This window comes from Podarcis pityusensis, assembly GCF_964106645.2.
Source record: "Podarcis pityusensis genome assembly, chromosome: 6".
Classification (NCBI taxonomy): Eukaryota; Metazoa; Chordata; class Lepidosauria; order Squamata; family Lacertidae; genus Podarcis; species Podarcis pityusensis.
In genome coordinates, this window is record NC_138030.1 from 76,382,999 (window position 1) to 76,407,016 (window position 24,018).

The window sequence follows — 24,018 nt, forward strand, 5'->3', positions numbered from 1 at the left end:
CATCTTCTTCTCTCAACGCCTAACCTTTCTCCTATTTTTGCTTGCCCCAAGGATCCCCAGCCAGGCTCCTGACTGTGAGTATTACCTCATCCCTAGTATATGTCTGCTTAGTCTGCTTAGGTAGGATAACTCTTTCTCTACAAATTCCTATTTCCCTTTTTCAAGGGTAGTTTTCCATTAGGGAGAGGAAGCCCTAGCTGTGCAAAACTGGTTAGGAAACAGAACTTTTGAACCTCTATTTTGCTTGATTATTTGTCCTTACACCCCCTTTTCAAAGGAAAATCCCGGGCTATGTGTGTTTTAGGCCTGGTAACCTTGACACACACAGCAAGGTTGTTGTTTTAAAGTTAACAATCCCAGTTCCAATCCAGCAGCACAACTGATTTCCAAGACAGGAAAATGGCTCGGGTTTTGGGATGGGGGGGGGGCTTTCACCACCAGCATCTGCCACTTGAAGCAGTTGCCTCACTCTGCCTGACAGGCCCTGACACAAACCGCTAGCAGGCCATTTCCAGCATGCTACAAATACTCATCTGAGCATGAAGAACAATGGTGAGTCTTCTAGCAGATTTCCTGCCCAACAGGAGACACCAAAGTTCCAGCTGGGGGTGAGATGAGATGACTTAACTGTGTTGTTTTAATGATAGAGCTTTGAGAATATCACCAGGAAACCAAAATGTGTAGCAGCAAAGAGTCATGTTCGTACATGACTGAGGGGGGAGTTCGCCCGGTGGAGGGGCGAACGGGCAACTTCTAACACAATACCTTCGTAAGAAGCACCTCTTTATAATAATTGCAGCCTTAATTTTAATTCTGAAGTGGACTTGCTGATCCAAAGGGTGTTTGAAATGCTGAGGCAGTTGCTTGTGAGAGGGTATCATTACCAAAACATGGTCCTGAGTTGTGTTTCACCCTCAAGCTTCTCTGCAGTATATGATCCAGTGAAACCGTGGGCATGAGCTGCATATTCAAGTCTGAGAGCAGAGTCTGCTCACCACAGACCATGTGAATAGTATCTTTTCAAGTGGCCAGAGTTTTTGTGTGGCAAACAATTTGTCAGGATCGTGGCTAATGGCCCCTGGTTATGGCAGCTCCGCACAATGATTTGAACAAAGTAAGTTTGGGGATTATAAAGTATGAATGGGGTTATTGATGGGCTGTTCGGTGAGTTATTTGATATGGCCTCTGCCTACTTGTAAGCAGAAGCTAAAGTACTCGTTCAGGCTGATCTGGGCTATTGTTGAGGAGGAGCGGGGAACCTCTTGTCTCATTTCAGACTGAAGAGTATGCGTAATGTCTGTGACAGTTTGAGCCCTCAGAGAAGCAACTGGTTAAACAGAGTAGTCTATTCAGATAAAGCGGAGAGATTCATTCAGATGGAAATAGCTTCTGCAAGCTGAATGGTTATGAAGTATAAGTGGAAAGAGCAAACAAAAGGGGAAGCTGCCTCAGATGGATGCAAATTTTCAGCGCCTCAGCTAATGCAGACAGGCAAGTCTCTTTCGCTTTGAGCAGCACTTTGCTGGTTTGTACCTGCCGAGATCTGACCCAGAGGTGTGTTTTTTCCCTGCATCATGACACTACAATTCCACTGGGGTAAGGCTCGGTGCTTCAGGAAGGCATTTTTTAAAGGAGGCAATTAAACAATTGCAAGGCCCTGTTGTGGAGAAAATGAAACTGCCTGCAGTTGAAATTAAGGTGTGCTATTGCTACGAAGGTTGTGCGCCACCCCCAATCTCTGTTGAGTTGTAGCAAAATTCCAGGGAGTTCCAGGCTGTGTATCCATTGGGAATCAAGACGAGCAGGGCAGCATCTAATTCCAAGGCATCTCTGTATCTCTGTCCCAGCCTGCCTTCAGCCAGCCTGCGAAGATGGTTCAGACCTTCAGCTGTCCCATGAAATTCTCCCTACTTTCTCCTTCTTATTCCCAGAACACCTTGCCTTTCTGTCTGCTTGCCCTGCCCCTTTGCTATTCCAAGTCTAGATTTAAAAGGTGACCATTTTCCTGTAACCGTACATCTTCACTCTGCATAACCTTGGCAACCTCCATTGCCACAGACTCAAGGATTTTCCTGTGATGGGATATCAACACTGTTTGTTATGCTTAACAGCTACTATCCCCAAGTGAGACCCTGGACTGAAAAGGGAGTTTAGCCTGTATTTTTCCACTGGCCTGCATCTTCCTTTCAATACACCAAATATTATCTAAATTCTACCATTTTAATAAGTTTTAACACTCACTAACTTTAGCAATTATGGTTGCCCTTGCATCCCCAAACTCTGTTACCCCAAATCTGTAACAATATTGTTAAACTCCACCCCCAGTCTCCACAGCAGTGCAAGATTCCAGACAGTTTCAGGTGCTTACCAAGTTTCCTTTTGGAAAATAATGAGGCACAAAGGAGACTCTGATGTCTTTATAATATATGGTTTATTTACACATATATACAACCTGAGCCTATAATGGAGGGGTTCAGAGCATCAGCCTTCCAATAGGATCTCGAAAGCATGAGATCTTCAAACTTTCTACTGTCAGGGTCCACCTGAGATAGCTGAAGATTACCGACGCCCACCACTTACAAAATGGTGGTGCTGGGGCAAATCTGTCACAAAATGGTGGCACATGGATGTAGTTTGGTATAATCAGCTGGCGATTACTGACATCACTTTCTGCTGATGTCTAATTCATCTTTGAAAACTTTGAAATTATTTGCCATGGCATGTTCCTTGTGGCAAGGAGTTCCATACCTCGGCTTTCCTCAAGCCAAGTACAGATATTTGCATTCCAAGTACAGTGGTGCCCCGCAAGACGAATGCCTCGCAAGACGGAAAACCCGCTAGACGAAAGGGTTTTCCGTTTTTGAGTTGCTTCGCAGGACGAATTTCCCTATGGGCTTGCTTCGCAAGACGAAAATGTCTTGCGAGTCTTGAGATTTTTTTTCGCTTCCCCCCCCCTTTTTCTAAGTGCTAAGCCGCTAATAGCCTTTTAGCAGCTAAGCTGCTAAGCCTTTAATAGCCGCTAAACCGCTAATAGCGCTAATCCGCTAATAGGGTTGCTTCGCAAGGCGAAAAAACCGCTAGACGAAGACACTCGCGGAACGGATTAATTTTGTCTTGCAAGGCACCACTGTATTATGATTCAGCCTCCTAGTTTTAGGCAGAATTTGCTGATCCAAAGGTTCTAAGTAGAGAAGACTTTTTCATTTATATATTTTTCCCCTTCCTACCCCCACATGCTTCTTAAACTATTTTCACCCATCTCCTGTAATTTCTTCTCCCATTCTCCTTTCACATTCAATTTCTACCTTAATCTCAGTTTGACTGTGATTGTGGATGCCCTGCACTTTCTTCTGAGGGAGGCCAAGAAGTGTCTAAACTGATCTTGGGATAAGATAGTGAAGTGTACCAAAGAGGGCACAATCTGCACCTACACGTTGCACTGGAACTTGAAATACAGATCCAGATTCAGTGCAGTTATTGCATCCAGCACATCTGCAGTATGGACAAAGGCATTTTCACAGTTCACCAGACACAAGGAAAGGTCTCAATAATGAACCAAACCCTCCGAGTGCCTTTCACTTCTCTTTGTGGATATAACAACCTGAATGACTAACTCTGCTCCAGGGTCCTTGATTATTCCATTGAAGTTTAAGTTTCAGAAGCCAATTTTTCTCCTTCCATTTTTGGAAGTGCTTCTAATTTAGGGATTTGGCTTCATTACAGCTCTTTTCCCCATTTATAATTATTGTTCCTGCCTAATCAAATCTCTTGTGGAGGGAAGCGGTGCTTTATTTAGAATCTAAAACGTTTCTCACACTGCAGCCTAAAATCTGCTGTCTTTTGCCAAATGTTTCCAAGGCAATTTCTGTAGTGCATTTCGAACAAATTTATAGTCTGGTGTGACGTGTAGGAAGAAAATGCATTGCATGCCTTTGGGTTTATCCATTTGGCAGCAAATGCTGAGCTCTGATGAGTATGATGCTGTCTCAGCTTCAGGGCGTACAGAAACACTTGAAAAATGTCTGTCTAAATCCACTTAGCATGCTTTGCTACTTTATGGCCAGCTTTTGTTTTTTAAAAAAGCTTTTTGGTATGCATGTCCAGGACTAAGGGCATGAAGATATTTTATCCATTTTTCAAATACTTTTTGTATAGAAGAGATATTGAATCTTATTGAATTATATCACGGGCAATATTCTACTCCAGTGATTCTGAAATGTTTTATATTCAGGCACAATTTTATTTTTTTACACTAAAAAATGTGTACATTCTTTCAAGCAGTGTTGTGCCACCACATTTTGAAGAAGTACACATTTTGGAAAGCACATTGCCATCTAAATAATCCCCCCTATTACCTAACTGCATCACTGATCTCAGTCAGCTCTTAGAACTACCATTGCAACTGTGTGATAAACAAGTTATAATTGGGCCAGTTCAGATACAGGGATACTGGTTTCATATGAAGCTGGGAATGACTGTTAGCCTTTCAAGTTCATTTCTCACGCCTTCCCTCTCTCCTTCCTCATATGCTGGTTTTAGCACTTTGATCTCAGTTAAAGCAAATCCATTTCCTAATAAATCCAACACTGGAAACTCTGCCCAGTGGTGGATCTTGGGGTCTCAAATTTCAGCGGTGCCCTGTACAACGCCAAAACCCGGCACCCCTCCACCTCTTGCAAAACTATTGTAAATCATATTTGTGGGGTTCCTGGCATTGCCCCCAAGACTCAGTGCCCAGTGTGACTGCACCAGTCGTGCTCCCCCAAATCCTCTTCTGCTGTGGCTAACCAGGATCTGAAACCAGGATTAAAATGTGATTTCAGACCCTGGTTAGTAAACTGAAAGTAATGCTACAGTTTCTCATTTCAGGCATAACAGGGAAACCGTGGTTTTTTAAAAATATAATAATAATAATAATAATAATAATAATAATAATAATAATTTATTTATACCTCGCCCATTTATTTATACCTCGCAGCCACTCTGGGCGGCTTCCAACAAAACACTAAAATACAATAACCTATTAAACAGGGCTGCCTTCAGATGTCTTCTAAAAGTTTGGTAGGTATTTTTCTCTTTGACATCTGGTGGGAGGGCGTTCCAAAGGGCGGGTGCCACTACCGAGAAGGCCCTCTGCCTGGTTCCCTGCAACTTGGCTTCTCGCAGCGAGGGAACCGCCAGAAGGCCCTCGGCGCTGGACCTCAGTGTCCAGGCGGAACGATGGAGGTGGAGACGCTCCTTCAGGTATGCTGGACTGAGGCCGTTTAGGGCTTTAAAGGTCAGCACCAACACTTTGAATTGTGCTTGGAAACGTACCAGCGTTGAAGCCCTGGAGCCAGTGCATGATGGGTAAAAGTGCATCGGCTCATTGTCTCTTAGTGTTCCACCTTCCCCTTTGCCCAGTGAGTCAAAGCTTGGGTGTTGGTATTGTGCTTTCTCCCCAAGGCTGAGGCTTCTGCATCTCCTCTTATGTGAGCCTGCTGTTGTACAGGTAGCACTAGGGAGTCTGGTGCATTCCTATTCGCTTTCCTTGGATAATATCACTGTCCATACTGGCAGAGGGAATAGGGGCATCCATGGTACCAAGGGCTTAATGGCATGCTTCAGCCCCTCTTCTGGAATGCTGCAGTCTACTGACTGCCAGCAGCTCTTCATGGTCTCCATTAGCAGATCCATCCCTGCATGGCAGGGACTGAGCCTCAGGCCCATGAATGGCAACACATTATTCTGTTATTTAACTGCCTCTCTGCTGGTTATTGGCGCTTAAATGATGCTCATCAATTACAGTGAAAATAACGATCCTTGTGGCAGTTTCTCCCATGAGCTCCCATAAAAAAATGCCTTATCCTATCAGCTGTTGCTCAAAGGCAGAAGCTACAGTATAGCACAGAAGTCAGCAAACTTTTTCAGCAGGGGGCCAGTCCACTGTCTCTCAGACCTTGTGGGGGGCTGGACTATATTGGGGGGAGGGGATGAACGAATTCCTATGCCCCACAAATAATCCAGAGATGCATTTTAAATAAAAGCACACATTCTACTCATGTAAAAACAACAGGCAGGCACCACAAATAACCCAGAGATGCATTTTAAATAAAAGGACACATTCTACTCATGTAAAAACAGGCTGATTCCCAGACCGTCCATGGGCCAGATTTAGAAGGCGACTGGCCTGGATCCGGCCCCCGGGCCTTAGTTTGCCTACCTGTGGTATAGCACAACCAGTTGCTGCTGGAGGTTACCAGTGGAAGAAGGAAAGAGGAATAGGATTGGCTGGATGCTATAAAAACAAAGGAATAAAGTGATCTGTTGTTTATAGTTCACTTAAACAGTATCTTCTCTGCCTTTGGCCCTGAAGATTTTCGGCAATTTGGGTTCTGTCCGCACAACAAATTTAGTGTGACTTCATGGTCACACATGTCAAAGCCTAATGTGGACAGTTTGAATTCCTTTCGGGTGTTTGGGAGAATCAACTGCATAACCTACTTCGTGTTTCTTTTCTTTTAAAGAAATGTCCATGCTGTCTTCACAGCTGAAGCATAGTTATTCAAAACTGCATAAACTGAACTGTGGGCCAAAACGGACATGATGTGGGTGCTCATGTGAACAGGGTCTACCACATTAAAACAAACAAACAAACAAACAAACAATCATAGCAGCAGTGGGCAACGCTGATTCAGACTGAGAGTGTGGCAGTGTGAAGGAAGTTGACCCTATTGGGGTGTCGTGAACCCCTCCACATCATAGCAACAGCAACGACACCCTAATAGGGTCTTGTTTCTCCCATAGCCACAGCTTAGGATTCAACCAGACATCAGACGTCATGTTCTGACCCTCTCTCCAGCTTGCTGCCTTTACCAGACTGCAACCCTTTACCCCTCCAACTCAAACTCTAAACCCTGGCTTTTGTTCTTCTAACCATCTCTCTCACCTTAAGGAGGAGCCCTACCCAACTGCCTTCTGGCACAAAGGCCCCACTCATTCTGCCTTCCTAATGGCTGATTGCCTTCTTTTTGTCTTCCTAATGGCCTCTCACCCAAGGCAAGTTCCTGGTCAGGAAACTGGCCTGGCTTATATTTAAACATTTGTTTTGATTAGATTCTAACACCTACTGGAGCCAGGGAATTTAGGGTGTATAGCACCCACAAACTCATAACAGTTAAATGTGGTTACCCATGTGCTTTGCTTAGCTGAGCTAATAGCAACTCAGAAAATAGAGTGCAGGTGAAGGGGTTAACACATTACCCCATGCTGGTGGGGTCGCATGGTTGCTATTATTTATTTATTCCCCAGGCCACACGTCCTTCTAAGCCACACCCACTCTCTCTAGGCCACATGTGTCCCCAACCTTGAAGTATGATGACATCCTTGAAAATCTGGTAACGCCTCTTGCTTGACTGCATGGAGGATAGAGAGGAGTACATGTGTAGAAACTATCCTACTGTACAAATATAAAATTTATATTCATTTCTCTATCCACAGTTGTCTCTGGTTCACCTCAGAATGAAAAACATTTCCCATTCCCAAAACAGAGGATGCCTTCAATTAGAGGTTTGTTCTCTTACTGCTCTTGAAGTGGAGGATTGTTGTCTGTGAAGTGCAACGAACATGGCCATCCAAATGCATGGAACAGACTGCAAAATGTGAACAGCTAGATCAGCTTGTTTAGTTATAGATAGAAAGAACCTTTATCTGCTCTGGGTATGGAAAGCTGCAAGTGTGGGAAGAAATGCTCCACAGAGCATTGACACGAAACAGTTAAGTATATATAGAAAGCAGAGTTTTGTGAGGCCTAGCCATAGAGCTCTTGTATTTATTAGATTTGCTTTGGGGTTTTCTTTAGCACATTAATAGCAGAGCAAATGCAGCTGGCCCTGGGAGATTAGATAGCTATTGTTTATTATTTCATTCATTGTTCAGTATGTGCTCTTTTCTGTAAATCCTCCAATTCCTTTGGCATTTCTCTTTGTCCCGAGGTTAAAAGTGCAGCAAATCTTTATACAAACTGCAGCAGATCTGCATTGCAAGTGTTTGTCAAGCGTGAGGGTTGCAATCCTCAACACACTAAGAAGGGCAGGTCTCATACTGAATGCCACATACTTAAAAAAAAAAAGCTTTACATTAATAAACCTAAAATACAGTAAAATTCGTTGAATCCAATTGATCTGTACAGGACATTAACATCTTTGGATAAAACAGGAGTGTGTGGGCGGCGGGTAAAATAGTCAGGAGAGGAGGCACAAAACATGTTAATAATTAGGAGCTTTGGAAAACCAAGGTTTTTGGATCAGACACCACATAAGCATTGCAACTGCCTTGCTGGAAGAAACCAAAGTCCACCTAGCCTGGCTTTGCAATTGCAACCAGCAAAATGCTTCTGGAACCTCACAAAGCATCAAGGCATGAGGTCAGGAGAGGGAGGGAGGGGGGGGAGAGAGAGAGAGAGAGAGAGAGAGAGAGAGAGAGAGAGAGAGAGAAAGCGCTGTGGGATATACAGTGCTCAAACAAAATTCATCTGGGCCTGGAGCAACTTTGTAAATACAAGACCCCGTCCCAAAATCCTTTGTCTGCCCTTGAGCTTCTTTGGGTCCTTATTTTTTGTTAAAGCTTCTTACATCTTTGGCAAATAAGGTCAAATGACATTTAGCTGCTCTTCCCTTGCCCCTGGATCAAGGGTCGATTCTCCTATAAACTTAGGAAACTACAGGCCCCAACTCACACATATTCTGGGGAGCTGTAAATGTTATCTCAGTGCCCCTAAATTACTGATGGTGCTGCCTACTGCTGTGTTCTGATGTGGCCTCTACCTGCCCATGCACAGAAAAGACCAGCAGGAACTAAGGAAGTCTGGGACTTGTAGTTCTTGGAGAGCGTGTTGCATATGGAGAGGCACAATAACTCTGTGTAGAGCTTGATGGGTTAATTGCTCACTCTTCAGAATATTGCTTTATTTTGTTCTGAGAATGGGCAAAATGTGATGGGGGGTGCTGAGGATCATTTGGATGGACTTGAACTGCGAATTGAACATGGACTGAACTAGTTTGTTTTGTAAAGGGACGAATCTGAACTGGAATTAGTTCATTTTTGGACACCTTGAACTTGAACTAGAGCTTGTTCCTTTTTGAAATGAGCTCTGCAAGCTCTGGTGATGCCTATCTGTTGGTGCTGCCCTTAGATTCATGCATCTACTACCTCTTTCATTTCATTTTATTTTATTTTACTTGCCTCTTTGCGAACAACTGAGTCAGCAGTACCCCATATACGCACTTGATGAACTTCAAGCATGTCTATAAATGTCTCGCTGGATCAAGGCCCAAATGCTTTAATGATTGAGGTAAAGGTAGACTTTGCAACATGCCTGGAAGGTTTAACTTTTCTGAACTTGGATGAAGCAAAAGGATAAGAGAATTGCAGGGCTTAGTGTGGGTTTCACTGCATAGTAATTTATTTTCAAAATTTGTTTTAATTAAGAGGCTTAAGGGAAGTGATATTTAACGGCTGTGATTTTGACATCATCGTACACCCCTGGCGGGGCAGGCGAGATATATAGATTTGGTTAGGAAGCGTTGGTTAGGACTTCCTTAAGTCCTCCCAGTGAGAAAGATGAATGTGAACTGCTAGAAATTGTTAAATGCAAATGGAAGGGGAGATGAGAAAACAGGGGGAATCAATTGTGCTTGCATCCTAGGACTTCCCTGCTAAATTTTCTTTATGTTATAGGTATATCAGAAGTTGCCTTATTTCAAGTCAGACCAGTGGTCTATTGTAGGTCTGGTTGTAATCCTTGGTGGCTTCCAAAATATTGCTAACAGAGCTGTCATTTTTCTTGCTTGAATGCTTGTTCAACATTTCCAGTAATAAAGGAACCATGTACTTGGAGTAATCTTGAAACTGCTTTATGTCATGCCTTCCTTGAGCTTCCTCCAGCCCTCAAGTCTGTTTAAAAATTGTGATCTCAGCAGTGTGGGCTGTAACGATGTTTTTGACACGTTGCTGACCATATGACATCAGCCTGTGGGCAAATGTGTGTGTAACATATTTAGCATGTAAGCAGGCTAGAACAAGTGGTTTTGATGCCAAGAAGCCATAATTTCCTTAGTTTTCTCTTTTTGCATAACAGGCAGAAAGATTTTTGCTTGGGTAATGGACAAAAGAGGCAAATCTCGAGGCATGAAGCAGAGCAGAATACATTTTCTGTAAGTGGAAGCATGTTTCTTAAAGCCCAGCAGCTCAAGCAACCAGGTTGTGTAAGGAAAATCAAACATTATTCACATGTAAATAGTGGTCAATTCTAGAGTAGGCATTTAAATCAGGATCAGTACATACCGTTATTTCCCCCCAACACCAGATATAATGTAATTCAAATCCTGTAACCCTCCCGTTTGTTTCCCATAAGAAAATCTCTAAACTTTATTAGTGAGTAAATCCAGCTACTGTAGTGTGATGTCTGCCAATGTGCTTGTCCTAGCCATGACACTATTTTTGTGTTTTAGGGCTTGATCTTTTTGCTGTTTGCAGGGAGGGTGTGCTCTCATGCCACTTTCCCTGAGTTCTGGTGGCCCTGCAGCTGATTCAGATGCAATTTGCCGTCTTTAAAATCACAGGAAAGAAGGATTGATTTGAGCAAGAGAGATTTTATCTGCTTTAATCTGTTAAATGGAGTTGATTTATTAACAGCGCTATCTGCCCTGTCCTGTAGAACAGGGACAAGGAGCTTCTGGTTCTCCAGATGTTGCTGGACTCAGCTAGCATAGTCAGTGGTCAGGAATGATGAGACAACATCTGTAGGGACTCAGGTTCCCCACCCCAGCTGTAGAACCTTCCCAGACAGAGAGACAATGGATAGTGCCCATCTGGTGCTGTACATAAACTGGGGATATTTTTATTTGCTTATTTATGTAGCATCATGTATGTACATAAACCTTAGAAAATAATGAGAGGAAGAAGACAGATCCTAACCCCAAGGAGTTTACAATCTAAGAATAGACACAAGGGAAGCAACAGTTGGAGGGGAATGGAAGCAGGTGTAAACAGACGAAGAATATGTGATTGCAATGAAAATAATCACACATTCTTCCCCTGTTTACACCTACTTCCATTCCCCTCTGACTGCTGCTTCCCTTGTGTCTCTGTTCAGATTGCCAACGACTTCTTGGGGAAATGTAGTCTGATAATCTAGACTGATGATTAAAGACAAAATGATTTCAGAGATAGCCTTGAGTCAGTACTAGCTTCTGAAGGGTGGGACACACACACTCTTCTTCTTCTTCTTCTTCTTCTTCTTCTTCTTCTTCGATTACTCATAGGCGAGTAAGATTGTCTTCCATAAACATGGTTTTAACAATGAGTCCATAAGTGACTGTGGAGGCCAATTCTGGAACCACATGTCCTTCCGTGTGCCTTCCTCTTAGCACATTTCTCCCTTGCGTCCTGGGTTCGAGTGTCTTCAAAGCCCATGACACCTTTGGTAAAGGCTGTTCTCCAACTGGATCACTCGCAGGCCAGTGTTTCTCAGTTGTTGGTGTTTATACTACATTTTTAAAGATTTGCCTTGAGACAGTCTTTAAACCTCTTTTGTTGACCACCAGCATTACGCTTTCCATTTTTAAGTTCGGAATAGAGTAGTTGCTTTGGAAGACGGTAATCAGGCATCTGCACAACATGACCAGTCCAACGAAGTTGATGTTGAAGAGCCATTGCTTTAACACTGGTGATCTTTGCTTCTTCCAGTACACTGGTATTAGTTCGCCTGTCTTCCCAAGTGATCCCTCCACACCAGAGAGTTCCATTCTTCAATAGGTAGGCAGTCAACATTGTGCAGCATTGGACTGGAGAATGTTTCTTTCTTTGAGATGCACACAAAAGGCTGCACTATACAATTGAAGAAGAGAAAGATTGAGTTCACACAGACAGCAAACTGGAAGATAATACAGTATGCACAACAGAAGTGCTTTCATAGTTAAATAGACCAGAACCTTTGCCTGAGGGGGTAGGAAGGTAGGAATTAACTGTTCCTCCTTGGTTGACTAGTGTGGCATCCTGGATACAATGGATTTGTTCAGTGCTTGAGGTCATTCTTCTATCTATGAACTATCTTACAGTTTTAGAAGCTGTTTCCTTACTGAGATTGCTCCCAACCCTGTGCCACACGAAGGTTTTATAGTAAAATATAATACTAAATGATTAGACATTTTCAAATGTGCAAGTCTACCATTATGTTCCAGCTTTTTACAGGTCATGGAGGTTAAGAAAATTAAGTGGAGGATGTTTCCTAAATGAATTGGCAGCTCCTTTGTCCAGTCCACCAACTTCTGGGTGGCTGGGTGGGAACAATTAGGTTTTTCAGATCATGGCACAATTTAAAATAGAAATTGCTTGCAGGTGGTTCTTTGCCATACACTGACAGTAATTAAATGGTGTGGTCTGTGTTTTATGGCCCTACAGCTTAGATGCCAGTTCTTGTAAACAAACAAACAAAAATTCTCCCCAATAGACCTGGATGTTAAGAACTCCTTCCTCAAAGTAAATTCCAAAGAATGTGTCTTTTAATGATCCTCAGAGACAAGGCACAGAGAGAGAGAGAAAAGTGAAAAGTGATAATGAACTAAAAGAGTTTCTCACAGTGATTTCAAATGGTTAGGAGGGTGGTACAAATAAGTAACAAGAATTAGCTATTGAAAAACAACCTTTCGATAACATTGTATTTTGGCAATACATTCATTTGTTAGGTGTTAATTCTTAGCAGTAACTATGGAAAAATGAGCAGTGTTTGTTATGTTCTGGGATTATGTTCTGGATGCTTTTAATTTATTGTCATAAAATGTTGGATCATTTTTTAAAAAGAATATTATTTCTTAAAAAATGAACAAAGTCAATATTTTCTCATCCATCTTCTTTTTTGTTGGGCTGGTTCCAGGATTTGCTCCACCTGACAAAAGCTGAACTGAAGAAAATGGGAGCTGAGGATCAAATCCTTTCTAACATCTTGCTCCTTAAGGAAACAGAAAGAAAATATGGTAAGAAGTAGGTTCTATCTAAAATTAATTTGTCAGTCTTATTGGTGAATTTAAAACGAACATTTCGTTACTGGCTGCCAATTCATTTGCGTGGTCAGTTCAAGGTACTCACATTTGAACACTAAATGACTCAGGCCCCAAATGTCTGAAAGATCATCTCCTTCCTTACAGACACTCTGGAAAATTAAGATTGGCAGATTGGGGCCTTCTTGGTAGTTCGTTCACCTTCAGAGGTTCAGGTAGGTAGTCGTGTTGGTCTGACGCAGGTGAAATTAAAAAATTGTCCAGTAGCACCTCAGAGACCGACTAAGTATCTGAAGAAGTGTGCATGCACACGAAAGCTTATATCCCAAACAAACTTAGTTGGTCTCTAAGGTGCTACTGGACATTTTTAAAATTTATTTCACCTTCAGAGATGTGTTTTAATGTTGTAACCTTCCCTGAAGAAGAACCAGGATAGATTCCGCAAGGGTAAATCCAGTTTCTCAGATAATCCAGTCATTTTATGGTATATTAACGGTACAATTGTTTTTTTTTTTTTTTTTATAAAAATTTTTATTAGGATTTTCTCATTTTTTAAGACAAACACACACAAAAGAACATCATAAACATCAACATTACACACAAAAAACACATATAATTTCAAAATCTTATTTTCCTAACCACTTTCCCAGACTTCCCCCGCCTCCCCTTCTTGCATCCCCATTCAAAATTTAGCCCAGCAAGTTCTTTATGCCCAAATTAATCCCTTATTAATATTTTATTTAAATCATCTTCATTAACCATTTTCAAACTTCTATACCTCATTTTAATACCCACATCCACCTTTTCTAAGATCGATCCACTTTCCCTTTCACGAAATTCCCAATTATATATATTTACAGAAAATCTTAACAAATAAGAGCATATACTTGTAACCCTTTGGATTCTAACGTTCCTCCCCCCCCTCCCCCGGTTTTGGTCCCCCCAAAAATTGTCTTTCTATCTGACAGTTCTCAGCCTGGATCTATCACGTCCGAGGCCTTTAAATCTCTTTCAGTCCCTTTCAGCCGGTTTTGTTGACAGTCCTTTATGTTGGACATCCAATCTCGGAGCATCTTCGACCCAAAAGGGTCCAAATTTTTTCCAACCAGTCCTTCGTGTTCAAAAGAAGAGTCCAGATCTTGCTTCTTGTTCTTTCCAAGTCCCAATATCCCAAATGCCTCAAACGGTCCGATTTTCACCTTCACCACATTTGTAATCCATAAGTCTTTTGGACTCTCCATGGGAAAAGATCCCCACTCTTCATTCTGAATTTCAATTTCAAACCAAATTTTTGACATACAAACTTTATCTTCCATGCATCCTGACCTTGAAGGCCTCTGGTTGTCCTTTTTCACTTGCATCATTTCTGCTCCTTCTTCACGTTCCTCCAAAACAGCACTTAAATCTTTCTTCCCAGCTGTAGATTCTTCTTGAGTCATGTCCACCACTTCAGCAGAGTTGTTTATTTTTAAATTCAAGATTGTCAGATTCGTAGCCATAACAGAACTCTGCTCTTGCAGCTTTCCCAGAAGTTCAAAGACCCTATTTAACTCTGCTTGTAATTTTCCATCTGCAGCCATTGTAATGTTCCAAATCCCCTCTAGAGGGATTTTTGTTACTAAGTATTCTTTTTCCAACAATCCGGATATTTTGTTATTGTTGCCACTCTAATTTTAAAAGCTTACAGTCCCAATGTTACAAAAGTAACCGACACAAATAACAAAAAAACAGAATTTCTTGACTTTGACAGCTCAGTTGACAGCTGTCAAACTCTGTAAATATCTTCACAGGCTCCCTCTCGGGTCACTCCCGGATCGGGGGGGGGGGTTGCACTTCAACTCCAAAGATCAGTTCAAATCCTCCAGCAATTAACTTATAGGTCCAAATCGTGAAATTAAGAATTGTATCTCAAAAAGAAAAAAACACAGTCTCTCGATCTTAGTTGTTTAATTCTTGCTTTAAATTGCCTGCAAGAGGGGGGGAGGCGGACTTCCTTTTGGCACCTCCCCCGGTCGTACCGAATTCAATTAGAAGAAATTTTTAGTTCCAATTACTCACGGGTTGTTGCATTTTAAGTCCAAATATTCAAGGAAAGAAGTCAGCGCTCTCCAGCCATGGCTTGCGGCTTCACTCCGTGGAGGAAGCGGTCTACTCACAGCACCACGCCGCTCCCCGTATCCTCTCCAAAGCCTTTAAAAAGGCTTCTTTGTGGGTCGGGGGGGCGCAAATGGTGCCCGCCGAGTCACCAGGTCCACAGGCATCCGCGCCTGTGGTTTCTGAGGGTCCCCGCGTCGCCGTCGCGGCAGGACCCCTCCTCCACCGAGCCGATTCCCTCCGGAGCTCGGAGGGAATCCGCCATTAGCTGGTCGCGCCAACCCGGAAGTCCTATTAACGGTACAATTGTTTATCTTTATTGCTTGTAGTTTACTTAGTCCACAGTCTGAAATTCCAACGATCAGCCCATCAGGGAGCATTTCAGAAGTGCTGCACACCTGCCTTCTGAAGCGCCAATGATCAGTTGATCATTGGGAGTTTAAAGCACAGAACAATGCTCTTATGTTCTTAAGGTAAACAGTTAGGATTAAATCACTTTAATCCTCTCTTGTGCTTTTAAAGTAAGTGTCTGACAGCTGATAGTGGGGAAGAGAGGCATTTGTAATGCACATGAACATTCTGATGCATAGGTTTCATATACACGTTACACACTTTATTTTGCATCCTGTTGGAAAGATGATTGTGATTCTGAAAGACACAGCAAATTCATCTCCTAATAGCATTTTGATTGTGCAAACTGTGGATTAACAGTCCCTACCAGCAAATCAGCCTTCTTTTTGCATTACTTCGTCCCTGCCTCTATTTTACTGAAAGGGGCGATTGAAGCTGAGCAGAGGAAAGCACAGAAAAGAGACTTATCATGCAAGAACTGTCCTGAACAAATGTGAATGTTGACATCCTCTGCAGATTCAGTGCCAGCTTAGGATCAACAAACTCAAGAGCTTTCCTCAGGAATGCAGAGGAGAACTTTTAAAAAACAAAACACATAATCACAGAGGAGTCCTGGGCGATAAGAGAAATATGAGAAAATGAATGCCTCTCTGCAATTAAAGCCATTATCAAAAGGGATAGTGTGTGCTTTGTAGGCACTATTTATCCATCAAATTCTTTTTCCATCGATCTGTGGTTTCATATTAATTTTTTTCTTGAAAACTTTGCATATATGTGTGTGTGTGTGAGAGAGAGAGAGAGAGAGAGAGAGAGAGAATGGGCCTCCCTGGTGAATTTTTTAATCCCCCTTCCAGCTTTCAGTAATGTGCTGCCATGCTGCTTTTGAAACTCTTCTTCAGAAGCAATTTGCCTTATATTTTAGTCTTACTAAAACTTTGCTTTGATCGAGTGGTGAGGGTTGGCAGCGTGTGTGGCCTAGATGGCACCATTCGGATTGTGGGCAGTTGCAGGAAGTGTGGCAGTGTGAATTATGTTGGCTTGTTACAGGATAAGGGGGTTAGACATCTGAGAGCTCTACCTCCTTCCAATCAGCTTCGGCCTTGTATACCTGAAGGAGCGTCTCCACCCCCATCATCCAGCCCGGACACTGAGATCCAGCTCTGAGTGCCTTCTGGTGGTTTCCTCATTGCGAGAAGTGAGGTTACAGGGAACCAGGCAGAGGGCCTTTTCAGTAGTCATGCCCACCCTGTGGAAGGCACTTTAGCTGATGTCAAACAGATAAACAGCCATGCGATTTTTTAAAAGACACCTGAAGGCACCCCTGTTTAGAGGAGTTTTTAGTGTGTGGTATTGTGTTTTTACTATTTTTTGTTGGGAGCTGCCCAGAGTGGCTGGGGCAACCCAGTCAGATGGGCATATAAATCAATTATCATCACCATCATCATTTTCCCAACAACATGTCAGTGGGTGCCAAGTGGGCTTCTCTGCAGGACCAGAATGGGAATGGCAAATTCAAGCATCCTTGCTGAGGCCCTCTCGTCTGTTGCAGATCAGGATTTCATGGTCTCCATGACAACAATATCTGTCTCGATTGATATCCGGCCTCTTTCATTTGGCTGGTCATACACTTGATTTGGTGTTATATTCTGAACAGGGTGGTGATCATGGGTGGAGAAGTTTGACATGGTTCCCTTGGCATGGATAGAGCCCTGCCTGGCAGGTTTTTGGCTTACTGAGTGGAGGGCTTATTAGAACAGTCTGCCCTAGAGAAAAATAGATCCAGTCCAGATTAAGTCCTGCTGGCTCTGGGGCAATGTAATGCTGGCAGTCCTATCAAAGCACTTGATAACATCTGGAATGGGGAAACTACATGAGCAGTTGCTATGTTCACTCCAGAGTGATCTCTCTGTTTGGTGAGCCCATGTGGCTCCCTAGTTTTCTGAGCAAAGAAACTTTTCCCTTCCAGCAAAGGAAAATGCATGATGAATTTGACTGAATTTGGGCTAAAGCTCATTTCAGAGCTCATCTCATGACAGCGATGGTGGAAAATAAATCTTGGTTTTCTGGCACCATTTTGTCCGTACAGAGTTGTCTGGCAGAATTGTTCCAAGTGGCTCCTGAGACGTGATGGTTACCTGGTGTGCCCTATTTGCCAAGCACTTTGTAGTCAACATCTCTGATAGACATTTCTGCCTTGACTCCAAATTGAGGGCAGCACCAGATGCAGCTGCTTCTCCTGTTTCTATGGATACTTCTTGGTTTGCATAGCCTGTGGATGTAGACGGAATTATTGAAGTTGGGCGCTTCATCACTTGGCATGCTCAATCCTTGCCCTTCCTGGTTGATTAAGGAAGCCAGCGCTGGGTAGGCTGATTCGGTTGGGGAGCAAAGGCCATCATTCCAACAGTATTGAAGGAAGTGGTGGTAAAACCAGTATGGAAAAAGATCTTCCTGCCCTTTATAATGTTCATCCAGCAGCATCAAACATCTCACTTTCGGGCAAGGCACTCAAGAATATGGTGAGAAATATGTGTGTGAAAAAGGAGGGGCTGGGGAGTTCACAATTCCACATCCTACTCCTCATCTCTTGATCACAGCTAGAGAATAGGATATTATGTCATTGCTGTGCATGCTGAGTCCCTTGTTTGTTGATAAATGTGTGGGAGTTTCCTTAATTGCACATCTTATGTCGCATGTGCAAATGAGAGTGCCTAGTGTTGACTGAGGGAACTCAGAAGCTGGAAGGGTTTCCACCTTGATGAAAAGCAGTAGAATCAATGGCAGGAACAATTTCTGCTCCTGTTTTTTAGACACAAACTGAATTACAGGTTGTAGAACTAAGATCCTGAACTACATCTTTGCCTTGTTTCACAGCATTGCTGGTGAAAGAATAGGTTCATCCTATTCAAAGGGCCTGGGAATCTTGCTTTTAAATAGATCTGTTGTGTCAGTTAACTGTGACTACAGGCTATTGTTTTCATAGTGGGGATGAGAAGCTGTTATCTGGTCTCCAGCCCATTGTGAAGAGTTTTTGTTTTGTGTCTGCTTTGGATAAAGTGCTGTGTCTAGGAGCAAGAGTGCATGATCAGATACTCTGGGAATGCTTGCTTTTAGCACTTGAACTACACTTGAGCATCAAATTATTGTTGCTTTTTATCCTTCTGTTTGCAAAATATATTTATTTAATTTTTTTCTACGTAAAGTTTTCCCAACACTGCAGGATAAAATGAATAGATTTTTAAAAAATCATACTGTTTCTGAACCCAGTTATTTCAGCAAATCCGTACCGAACTGAAATGTAAAATCTCTCAATAAATTTCAGGTAGCTATGCTGATTCATTTGAAACAAATCCAAGAGCAACAGCAACATGCTGCTACAATTGCAGCATTTCAAAAACAATCAAGTAAACATTCATAGCAAAGTAGTGATCACCGTCTGTTCTTCTGATAATGTTTAAAATCCTCACTATCACAGCAAGTGTGTGTTTGATTGGCTCTGATTTGCAGATTGCAGACTGGAGCCAAGCCCTCTAGTAGCTTTGCCAGCCAACAGAACATTCCACTTCAAACTCTTCCATATTATTATTCATCCAAATATTCTATCAGTACCTGTGTGGTCTTCTGAAGTCACCCTTCACAGCTATCAGAACTGGAGACTTCTAGACCATCTTGTTACCTTTTTTTTAGAAGAGCTGAATGCGTAGACCTAGTTGCCAAAAATGTAAACAAACAGATCTGGCTTTTGTATGTCGTTAAGGAAGTTCTATTTGGGGTGGGGTGGGGAGACAAATTACTATCCTATCCTTTGAAGATTCCAGCTGTATCCTTATTTTTTTCTGTTTAGAACCCTACTGAGCCACATCTTTGTGGACATCACAAACTGAGTCAAAAATATCACTGACATCTTCACACACAAAGATAAGCTATTGCTCATTTTGTATTACAGTGGTACCTCGGGTTACATACGCTTCAGGTTACATACGCTTCAGGTTACAGACTCTGCTAACCCAGAAATAGTACCTCAGGTTAAGAATTTTGCTTCAGGATGAGAACAGAAATTGTGCAGCAGCGGCAGCAGGAGGCCCCATTAGCTAAAGTGGTGCTTCAGGTTAAGAACAGTTTCAGGTTAAAAACGGAATGGACCTCCAGAAGGAATTAAGTATGTAACCAGAGGTACCACTGTATTGCTGGGAGAAACTGAAGCAATTTCTATCCTTGCAAGATATCATGTTTCTCATTCGAAGTTCCATACAGTGAGAGAGAGAGAGAGAGAGAGAGAGAGAGAGATATCCAGCCATCCTTCAAATAGTGGGAATATCTATAAGGTGGTCATTATGACACACTGAGCTTCAATCTTGAGTTGCCCTTTTGTGAATGGAAAGAAACTGTGACCCAGAGTCCAATTCCTTTTTTAGATGACGGGGACGGTAGCCCTGAGTTGAAAGCAATAGTCCCATTCTTAACTCTGGAAATGGTGCAAAGTCCTCCTGCATTTCATTATTTTCATTTGCAAGTACTAATCTGAAGAAATGGAAAACTAATAGGAAGTAATGCTGCATGATTTGAAGAATGATATGAGTGATACATGATCACATGACCCGAGTAATTGTCATCATTATGTTGCACTTGGTTGTTTCATGAGGAAGTGTGGTGTTTCTTTTGCTGTACTCATAGTAATGTGACCACTGAAAAATCATATGATATACCAATGTGTGCATTCAACGAACTGGTATTTTGTACCATTTATTAACTGCTTTTAACTAGTGTATTTTTAGACTGTGTTGATGTATTACATTTTCTGAGCCACAGTCTTATGGTCACCAGACCACAAATGCAGAAACACGGAAAGGTGCCTTATATCAGGTCAGATTGTTTGTCCAACTAGCACAATATTGTCTATTCTGGCTGGTAGTGGCCCCTGGAGTCTCAGGTGAGATCTTTTGGGCAAAAGATTCCTGCATTGCAGGGGGTTGGACTAGATGACCCTCGGGATACCTTCTAACTGTACAATTCTCTGTTTCTTTTTAAAGAAAGTTTCTTTTGCTCAATAAGTAAGTTAGCCATGACTCATTTTTTAATTGATGTCAATGGATTGTGGCCTCTGTCTTTTTATCATGTTTGCACCGCATATTAATATAGTTTATTGAATTAATAGAAATTTTCTGCTAAATGTATGTGTTCCACTACAGTTCTGAATTATACCAGCAACTTTCAAAAATGAACTTCTGTATAACAGCTACTGAGTGCCAGATGTCAGAATGTTATACGAACTTACTCTTCTATAAGTGTGCCAAAAACTGTTTTGAATTGAGACATAGGCTCCTGAATTCTTACACAACTCCAAATGTTATTTAAAGCAATTTATCCTAAAGAATCTCCTTTTGCTATGTTGGAACTTTGGAAAGGAGCCATTTCGCTGAGACAACATTAGATATTTCATTATATTAACTTGAATTAACTTTCAGAGTGAGTTTATAAATTGAGCCAGGCACAATTTATGTAAGAAAGTTTTTTTTGGTTGTTTGTTTTTTAAAATAAATGGTTGTTTTTCAGACATTTAAAAAATGAGAACTATTCCATCTTCTTTCTGGGTATCTTCAGATATGCTTCTAGTGAACTCTACCCTGCATGAAATCCACCCACTGGGCATTTCCTTTATATTTGGGGGCTTCTTGTAAGTGCAGATAGGAAAAATCTTGTTCACACAATATGTTCACAGAGATGAGAAACCTCTGCCCCTCCAGATGTTGGAGAACAGTTCCCATCATTGCTGACTATTGGTCATGCTGGCTGGGACTGATGGAAGTTGGAGTCTAACAACCCCCATAAATTCCCCATCCCTGACTATGTGGAACTCACCGTCATAAGATATAGTGAATGTCACTAGCACCGTTGGCTCTTTTAAAAAGGATGTCACAAATTCACACAAATAGGTCTATCAAAGGCTTTAACCATTATAACCAAATGGAGGGGGCCTCTGGGTACTATATGCTGGTAAGTAACCATGAAGGGCTGTTGCCTTCATGTACCAGCACACAACTTGGGACTGGTTTGGAGTCAATCAGACAAGGCTGGGTTTGGGGCCATTTACTTGTGACCCCGGTCTGAATGTTTGATTATTCAGTTTGGTGGGGGGGGGGTGGCACAAAATGTGGCTTTGAAGCACAAAGTGGCACAAAACGAGCACAAAACTTTGACGGAGAGTCACTGTGGTGTAGTGGTTAAGAGGGGTAGACTTGTAATCTGGTGAACCGGGTTCGCGTCCCCGCTCCTCCACATGCAGCTGCTGGGTGACCTTGGGCTAGTCACACTTCTTTGAAGTCTCTCACCCCCACTCACCTCACAGAGTGTTTGTTGTGGGGGAGGAAGGGAAAGGAGAATGTTAGCTGCTTTGAGACTCCTTCGGTTAGTGATAAAGCGGGATATCAAATCCAAACTCTTCTTCACCTGTTTGGAGACAATGGGACAAGGTTGCATTTGCTGTGTCAGTTACGGGGTCACAAATTAATGGAGGGCCTTCATGTCCTGATTCTGTTCTTCCTAGAGCAGTAGTTCTCAAACGTTTTTCCTCTGGGTCACCCTTTCAGAATAAAAATTTGCTCGCGCCCCTCCGGATTTCTTATTGATGAGAAATACATTGCAAAACAAGAAGAAAGAATTCCTAGCAGTGCCTAATTTATATACAGTGGTGCCCCGCAAGACGAATGCCTCGCAAGACGAAAAACCCGCTAGACGAAAGGGTTTTCCGTTTTTCGATGCGCTTCGCAGGATGAATTTCCCTATGGGCTTGCTTCGCAAGACGAAAATGTCTTGCGAGCCTTGAGATTTTTTTCGCTCCCCCCCCTTTTCCTAAGCCGCTAATAGCCTTTTAGCCGCTAAGCCGCTAAGCCTTTAATAGCCGCTAAACCGCTAATAGCGCTAATCCGCTAAGCCGCTAATAGGGTTGCTTCGGAAGACGAAAAAACCGCTAGACGAAGAGACTCGCGGAACGGATTAATTTCGTCTTGCGAGGCACCACTGTAACATAGAGCACAACTACTTTATAATATGATCATGGGACATGCAGAAACTATAAAACAATGCAGCTACATAAGAACACGAATCATTCCTCAAATATAATGTTGATTGTCCTCAAATCTTCCTGCCACACTTGCCACCCTCTCCTGCCACACCAGTGTGGCGCACCACACCCCTTGAGAACCACTGTGCTAGAGACAGCATGCTGACTACCGCTTGAAACAGATTTGGAGGTTGGGGGGGGGATCTCTTTTTTGTGATGTGTGGAAGAGACAGATCCTCCCCTTGAGATGCCCGGCATATGCAGCAGACTTTGGGATTGGTAGGAATGCAGTCCCACACATGGCTCCAGGATTTGCAGAACTAGGGATTATTGCTTTTGTTGAGCACCTCCAAATCCAGGCATGAGGTGAGAGGTTATTCCGTAGGCCCTTCCTCTGGAACTTGGAAAAAGGGGCAATTTTTAAAAAACCATTTTTAAAAAACAAAAAGCAAACAAACACCCTACTATATGTCATCCTTTTAAGGTGATTCAAAGCAACAAGATGTGGGGTTTTTTGCTACTTCCGAACACTTGCAAATATCACTACAAAATTAATAGCTGGCCCTTCCATTCCCTTGAATACTCTCAGTATGCAAGAGGACTCAGGTAGGGTAGGGTTGAGAGAACCGCAAATAATGGCTAGCTACCAAGGCCAGCTAAGATTTGGAGAATCCCCAAAAAACATAACAGAAATGTGTTGCATGGTGGGTGCAAAAGCTCAGCTTACACACTGACATAACTAGGGACTGGCATTCTGCAGTGGAAGGAGCAGGTACAGTCACTTCTCCCCATGGTGCATATAAGACATTACATAAACCGGGCACTCCAGCCATCGTCTTGTACTTATGGAGGTCCAATGCATATGGTTCTTCCTGCTCCCTAAGGGTGGGAGGAAATCGTGCCATTCAAGTCTATGTATGCTTGGGCCTGTGTACGGCACACCTGTGGGAATTACACTCTAGTTCCCATTTAAACTCTAGTTCCCCGGGTCTTTTGACCCTTTAATTAGTTCCTTTTTCCTCGTACAAAAACTATGCAAGGCGCTCTCTTTTAAAGTTTAAACAACAAATACATTTTACTTAGCATACTTGCACTTGCAGAGTAAAATATACAACGCAGATAGGCGTTGCTTATGTTGCCAAGACATCTTACATAGATGTGCATCCAAGATAAATACAGACTAACTCTGAGGCAGGCAGCAGCACAACAGAAACATACCTGCTGCTCAAACTGTTAAAAGACTTTCCGTAACTGCCGTTAACTGTACCAACTGAAATAACTGCCTCAGGCGTATGACATCACACAGTTCTATAGCCCTTGTGAGCATTGACCCTTTTAAACTCGGCATTTGGGATGCTTTCATCCCACAACACCCAGTTTACAAAGTGCCTTATTTATGCCTACACTATCCACCATGGTAATCCTCAAGCCAGTTGAATCTGTGAAGTGGCCCAGTATAGTTCCCATAAAAATAAA

General features: G+C 42.5%; 1 protein-coding gene and 2 long non-coding RNA genes across 7 annotated transcripts in view; 2 read left to right on the plus strand and 1 right to left on the minus strand.

Annotated features, from left to right (window-relative positions):
* Positions 1 to 524: 524 nt before the first annotated feature.
* BCAR3 (BCAR3 adaptor protein, NSP family member) overlaps positions 525 to 24,018 on the plus strand; it is a 114,181-nt gene continuing 90,687 nt past the window's right edge. The window contains exons 1-4 of one of the 4 annotated variants that reach the window (XM_081010868.1): positions 1,070 to 1,114; positions 7,480 to 7,548; positions 12,914 to 13,020; positions 13,185 to 13,252. In XM_081010868.1, the coding sequence (XP_080866994.1) occupies positions 1,085 to 1,114; positions 7,480 to 7,548; positions 12,914 to 13,020; positions 13,185 to 13,252 (274 nt within the window). In that variant the 5' untranslated portion in view covers positions 1,070 to 1,084. Of the gene's footprint in view, positions 609 to 1,069; positions 1,115 to 7,479; positions 7,549 to 12,913; positions 13,021 to 13,184; positions 13,253 to 23,880; positions 23,960 to 24,018 lie in introns of those variants that run through there. The other 3 variants (XM_081010869.1, XM_081010872.1, XM_081010871.1) reach the window with 3 other exon arrangements.
* LOC308479892 lies at positions 12,525 to 23,880 on the minus strand. Of its 2 annotated transcripts, none has more exons than XR_013987876.1 (2): positions 23,631 to 23,880; positions 12,525 to 12,988 (listed from the first exon to the last, which is right to left on the minus strand). It is a non-coding gene; the product is annotated as an uncharacterized lncRNA (long non-coding RNA). The 2 variants fall into 2 exon arrangements; XR_013987877.1 differs by lacking the exon at positions 12,525 to 12,988 and adding an exon at positions 22,503 to 22,942.
* On the plus strand, positions 13,260 to 16,160 carry LOC308479895. The gene is made up of 2 exons (XR_013987881.1): positions 13,260 to 13,521; positions 15,421 to 16,160. It is a non-coding gene; the product is annotated as an uncharacterized lncRNA (long non-coding RNA).